Source organism: Chenopodium quinoa, unplaced genomic scaffold (assembly GCF_001683475.1).
Source record: "Chenopodium quinoa cultivar QQ74 unplaced genomic scaffold, ASM168347v1, whole genome shotgun sequence".
Lineage (NCBI taxonomy): Eukaryota > Viridiplantae > Streptophyta > Magnoliopsida > Caryophyllales > Amaranthaceae > Chenopodium > Chenopodium quinoa.
The window spans coordinates 220243-226337 of record NW_018745684.1 but is presented as its reverse complement, the minus strand read 5'-3'; the positions used below and the strand labels follow the sequence as shown (position 1 = coordinate 226337).

Below are 6095 nucleotides of genomic sequence, written 5' to 3'. Positions count from 1 at the left end.
GGACTTGAAATATGTATGTGATGTCACAATAGCTCTTGATATCATAAAACATCACATGAGACGAAATTTAAGAGAGGAGTGACTGAGTGAGCCAAACATTTAGGCCTTATTCTCTATATCTTGATCTATACTAGAGGTGAAAGGGCTTAATGTTTGTTTATGCAAATGAGCTTCGCTTTTGGCATTGGTGCTGCCACATGGCTCCTAAAGTAGGGTGATTTACTAAATTAGCAAAACAATTAGACAGATTGTCATCAAATCCACTTCGCCCAAAGAGCATCAGAACATGCAAAAAGCCTGACAAAAACTTGCACGCTCATGCTTATCTTTCCGACTTCCAACAATGACAGATTTTCTAATCAAATTCATTTATTTAATCATTGGTCAAGTTTAATGAGCTTAATGCTTGGTGCACTCACAATCTCAAATGACACCCAAAGTATGCTGCTGTTATCTTGTTGATAAGGACAAATACCAGATGTATAATAGACAGCACGGGATTACACGAGTTTATTTCAATCTAATATAGAAGCCCTCAAGGCCTCGACAGCTATTTAAGAATTTCAAAAGGAAAATAACCCACATGTGACCTGACTATAAGATTGAGGGATATAAAAATCGAATACTAGAACATGCATGCTCCAAATCGAAAACAAAGGGGAGTGGGGGTGATTGAATGTAGAAAATAAGAGCTTAATCACATCATTAGAGTGCAGCATGTGACATAAATACATAATATATTCCTTAATTTTCAGACTAGCCCAAAGGATTACATAGAATAAGGCGGAGAAAGAGAAACTTGATTCTCTTGTTAAATTTTATGGTAGAGGGTTCATCAGCAATATTGGCACAATGACAGCTAACTATCAACAGGAAGAGAAAAGGATAGTAAATACATACAAGTCAAAGTGTTAACCTAGGACTAAGTTTGTCATGCTAAACTGACTTTCCGCATCCATCTCTTAGTTGTCAGCTTGTCATTTGGGCACCACTAGTTGCTGCAAACAACCTGTTAAAGATGCAGAACATCAGTGACAAAAAGAGTGAAAAACTGAAAGAATGTTTTCTACTGTATAAAAATCCACACAAGAATATGATCTATCCAGTTTTATACCCACTAAAATTACTGGAAACCAGCTGATTCTGTCCCGATATATTCTCGAGACAGGTCTCTTGTGGCGCATGTTTTTGCTGCATCCGTTCTTGAACAGAGTTGTGCCCCAGCCTCGTAGATGTACTCACGGCACCTGAATTCAACATTTTCCGAAATTCAAAACTGAACTCACTAAGCTATATTCTATTTAACGTAAATACTTGAAAAGAAATGATATTGATGCAAACATAAACAAGATACAGCAAGGCAGAAAACATACCTAAAGATTTTGTCTCAATATTATTGACACCTATTCTCTCATGAGGCATGCTTCTTTCCCTTCCAACAGCCTTCACACAAACCAAATAAATACAATTATGACATAAAATGTACGTTTGATGGATTACTTGATTTTTGTTTAAGCAATTTAGAATTACCTGAGGAGGATTGCGAGGTTGATAAGGGTGAAAATTAGCAGGCATACATGATTCAAGGCCGAAAGACATGGCTTCTGAATTAATAATGCTGGGACTAGGAACAGTGGCTAAGGAAGGCCTTACTGAGGACGTACATTGGTTGGGCAGATTTAATGTAGTATTTGATGTTTCTGGTATAGTATTAAGTGCAGTAGTCATGTTCAAGTCATAAGAACCACTGGCATCATCAAAATCAATCCCCATTTGAGAAAGCTGAGAAGGGTGCAAAATCCCTTGTCCTCCAGGCAGACACATCGGGTGCAAACTCACTCCATTCCTCATTGATAGCATCTAATATTTCATTAACAATAAGATTTGTAGAAAGTGAGTACCAGTACTCTATAAGTGAATCAAAATCACTCCACAATATTGCTCAAATTACTAATTGTGATGGAAAGAACACAAAAAAATGATGTTGATAACCTAGCTAAGATAATCTATCTAGCAAACAAATAGTCTGTATAGGAGCCTAATAGGAGTGTAGTATCTTAGTTAACCATATATATTGTTCTACATTAAATGCATTCGAATACATACAATTTGGCTATGATCTCAAGCTTAAATGATTTATATTATATGAAGATAAAAAATAATCTATCTCCTAATCAAGCCTAGGTAATGATCTTCAGAAGGAGTTCAAAGTTCAATGTATCAACAAGTCTTTCCACACACCCAAGTCAAGAACCAACAAAAAAAGGTCATCAGAGAAGGAGAGAAAGATAAAAACAAGTCTTCGACAAAGGGTATAAGCTGCATTCAATGCATAATTTGAAACTACAATGAATAAGTTGAATATCAGGCTATCAGTACCCCCCCGAATACAAGATGACAGCACATGGCCACACCTCTAAGTCTCAATTCAGTTTCCTGGAAACCGGGGTATGTTACAGGAGAAGATTATTTGATTTATAACCACCGAAATTGATGAATTTGTTTTCTTCCTGCCTGTTGCATTGGCAAATGGCAATTATTGCAGAGTCATCCTAACAGCATACATGGATGACCCTAGCTTACTAGTATCCCTAACAAGCCAAGTTTGTTTTAGCGTCATTCTCGAGCACACCAAGTTATTAATATCGAATTTTAAATTTGCAGATATTTAAATTGTTTACAAGGTATACAACTTTTGGTCAAAAACTAGCAATTTACCATCAATGGGTTAAGAATTTGATACCATGAACAAATTCATCTAATCAGGAAACAAAATGGCCATAATTGAAGAGACTAAGATCACATCAGTTACATGAGGTTGCCATTCAAATAAAGATAGGGTATTATAAAGGGGTAAATAAGCAGAATTTATGCTAAGTGATTCGCGTAATTAATAATTAAGTCTTGGACTAGTGGTAAAATAATACTCGTAAATATCAGAACCCATATGTCCTACTCTAAAATCTCCAATGCTAGCCTTTTGTACCTAGTTTGAACGGTGAAGTGACACCGACTTTATCAAACTTTATCATCTAAAAGATTTCACATGACTTTTGAAATTTTACTCAATATGCCAAAAATCATTCTCCCACTTCCATTTGTAATTTGTATTGCTCTTGTGGCTTATCCGTATCCAAAAAAAAAATTGTACACATACCAATGCCATAAATTAAAATGATTGAATTCCATACCTGAACTTGCAATTGAAGCTGCTTCAGATATTCAATCGCTTCATCCAGCATTGATGCCTTATCCGTCTACTCTCCAAATTCATTTCCAAACAAAATACAAGTATTTATTAAATTTTTCTAAATAATAAAAACAAATAATAAAATAAAAGGATATTAAGGGAAATTCACCTTGTTAGAATTAGGAATTAAACTTTGCAACGCTTTCATCTTCTCATTTATCCTGCTCCTCCTCCTCTGTTATTAATTACTCATTATTAACAAATTAATTATCCCAACTAATATTACAGTAAGTACATAAAATTAGGTTTCATAAATCTTGAATTTAAAATTAAAAGAAAAAAAAACCTTTTCGGATAAATTATGAACTTCAGCAGCTCTACTTCTCTTAGACTGATTTCGCAATTGCTGTTGTTTCGTCTCCCCCTCTTCCACCGCCACGTCATTTCCTTCCTATTTTTCAAACAACAAATTCACACAAATTACAGTAAAAATAAATAAAAGTTTTTAATTAAAATATTACCTTCGTTTCTTATTAATTGTAATAAAGGAATTTTGTGTGTCTCGCAAATAATAACCGTTGTTGCAATAGGAAACGAGGTAGTAAAATGATTTCGTTTTGTAAAAACCTCGCTTTCGCAGTCATTATCTTCAGGAAAATCGTTATAGTCGAAGCTTTTTAACTGAACCGAACCGGAAAGTGACTCAGAAGACAAATTCGAACCAGCAGGAACAGGAAAACCCGTCGTAGAAGGAGGTAAAACGACGCCGTTTTCAGGAGAGATCCGGTTAACAGCAAGCCGGTCTGAACCAGAGAAAACAGCAGATGGACCGGCAGAAATATTATTAAAAAGAGTACTAAAAGAAGGGAGTTGATCCGCTGCATGCGACCTCATGATAGTGGGAGATGAGGAAGCAGAGGTTAACGGTTGATTTGGTGATGATGATGAAGAAGATGAACGGTGGAGGATTTGCCGGAGGAAAAGGGAGATATCGTCGGGTTGTTCTTGAGGAGGAGCTGAGGAGTTGTTTGCGAATACCATGTTTGAATTTGATTTTAGGAGTTTGGGGTTTGAGAAGGGGAGAAATGAAGTGGTGTTATGGAGGGAGGAAGCATTAATTGTAGAAATTGTGTTGGTTAAGTTTTGTGTTTTCGTATAATAGGAGGTGCAACTTTGTTAGAGGGGAATACAGAGTTTTGAGCTTAATGCAGAAATTGGTGACGATATATTGTGGAAGTGGGGGCGGCTGTTTAATTTTTCTTTGTTTTTATCCTATAGACTCGTATACTGTAGTGGCAAACAGCAAACAGCAAACAGCAAACGAATGTCTGTTGAGCTCTTGATAAGAGAACTAAAAATGAAAATATTAAAATAAAATTATTATTAATTATACTGATTGACACATGATTTTATCATGTATTCTTAATGTTTGATTTTAAGTAGTATATTAATTAGTTATCTAATGTCCCGAACACTCATTAGCAAGATCCATATTAATTTACTTAGTAATTTTGTTATACTAGGTAATTTTTATCAATATGTAATTAAAAAAACGTTTTGATAAATGTGCCGGACAAAGTGATGCATTAAATAAAAAAAAACACAAAGAGAGCATATTCTTTAAACAAAATATATATAAAAAAAACATACTTGATATTGTTATGTAAAATACTTTTGGATTAATTTTACGGAGTATGTATTTTCATTATACCAACCTTTTATTCTTCTAAGTAATACTTCGCATATAATTACAAATAGTAGTGGTCAAAATAGTACTTGCAGTAAAATAGTATGTAAAATACCTGTAAGACTTGCTTTAATGGTCAAAATTATTACGAAGGAAGTAATTTTCTAAAACTGAAGTAAATAGGTATCCATGGGAGTACAGACCTTGTTAATTTACTGGTAATGTCAATCTCGAGCTTTGAACTACACGATTTTGTGCTCCACACGTGAAGCACACATACACTGTTTGTTTCATTATAATTCTACAACATTCTAGCGGGTGTTCTTATTTTACTCGTAATATACTTGGTATTTATACGGAGTATAATTGCAATGAGTATTTGAGTGAGCTTATTTATTTATGTGCTGGGTGAGTACAAGACAAGAAATGAAAATTATACTCTTCTGTAGGTGGCTGAGCTAGTCCTTCAATTATGAACATTTACGAATTGAAGTATTGAACTACTCTATGTCTCTCTTTTTATGATTGAGGCCCTCAAAAACTTGTAGGTCTTGTACTCCGTATTTGGTGTATAAAAATTTAAAAAAAAATAAAATTAGAGGAGAGTATTAAGTGAGACCCAAAATAATAACAAACTAAACCTTGAGAACTTTATTAATTAGTTAATTTACTATACTAAATTAATACGGAGTACTTCACATATGGGTACAACCTAAGATTGATCCAAAAAAAAAAAAAAAAAAAAAAAAAAAAAAAAAACAAGCTACCTATCTATAGCAGATAGGTGGAAAAAAAAAACTAGTAGCATCTTTAAACACTAGGAAATCAAAATCATGAAGGAGATAGAAAATTGGCACCCCTACTATTAACTGCCCAATTGCTTCATATGGGTAGACAACCAATTGAAGGAGCTTTAGAGTACAATATTGTTACCGAAATTGTGTATAAAATTATTGATCAAAATATTTATGCTTTCTTTATTGGGGAGGAGGACTATTTGTTGTACATTAAGAGGTTTTTTTTTTTTTTTTACAATTACGGAGTAAAATATTTCAAATTCTCTTTTGTTTCAAATTAATTACTCCATTTCGTTTTTATAGTCAAAATTTCATCAAAATTGACCATAAATTAATTAACATTATCCTTTTGAATAACACTCAAATACTCGTGCATAAAGTCCATAGAAGTTCACGAGAGGAATAAAATCATCCAATTGTT

At 33.8% G+C, this 6095-nt stretch overlaps 1 protein-coding gene across 1 annotated transcript; it reads right to left on the bottom strand.

Annotated features, from left to right (window-relative positions):
• Positions 1-686: 686 nt before the first annotated feature.
• Positions 687-4552, bottom strand: LOC110718216 (transcription factor SPATULA-like). The gene is made up of 8 exons (XM_021897025.1): positions 3818-4552; positions 3537-3641; positions 3360-3425; positions 3192-3257; positions 1531-1860; positions 1374-1443; positions 1115-1247; positions 687-1009 (listed from the first exon to the last, which is right to left on the bottom strand). Exons 1-8 carry the CDS (start codon positions 4229-4231, stop codon positions 970-972), a joined length of 1224 nt encoding a protein of 407 aa, XP_021752717.1. The 5' UTR covers positions 4232-4552; the 3' UTR covers positions 687-969.
• Positions 4553-6095: the final 1543 nt, after the last annotated feature.

Coding starts and splice junctions, on each gene's coding strand:
- LOC110718216 (XM_021897025.1), bottom strand. CDS start 4,231: ATGGTATTCGCAAACAACTCCTCAGCTCCTCCTCAAGAACAACCCGAC. Junction 3,426..3,536: donor TTCATAATTTATCCGAAAAG/GTTTTTTTTTCT, acceptor AATTAATAACAG/AGGAGGAGGAGCAGGATAAA. Junction 3,258..3,359: donor TAATTCCTAATTCTAACAAG/GTGAATTTCCCT, acceptor TTTGGAGAGTAG/ACGGATAAGGCATCAATGCT.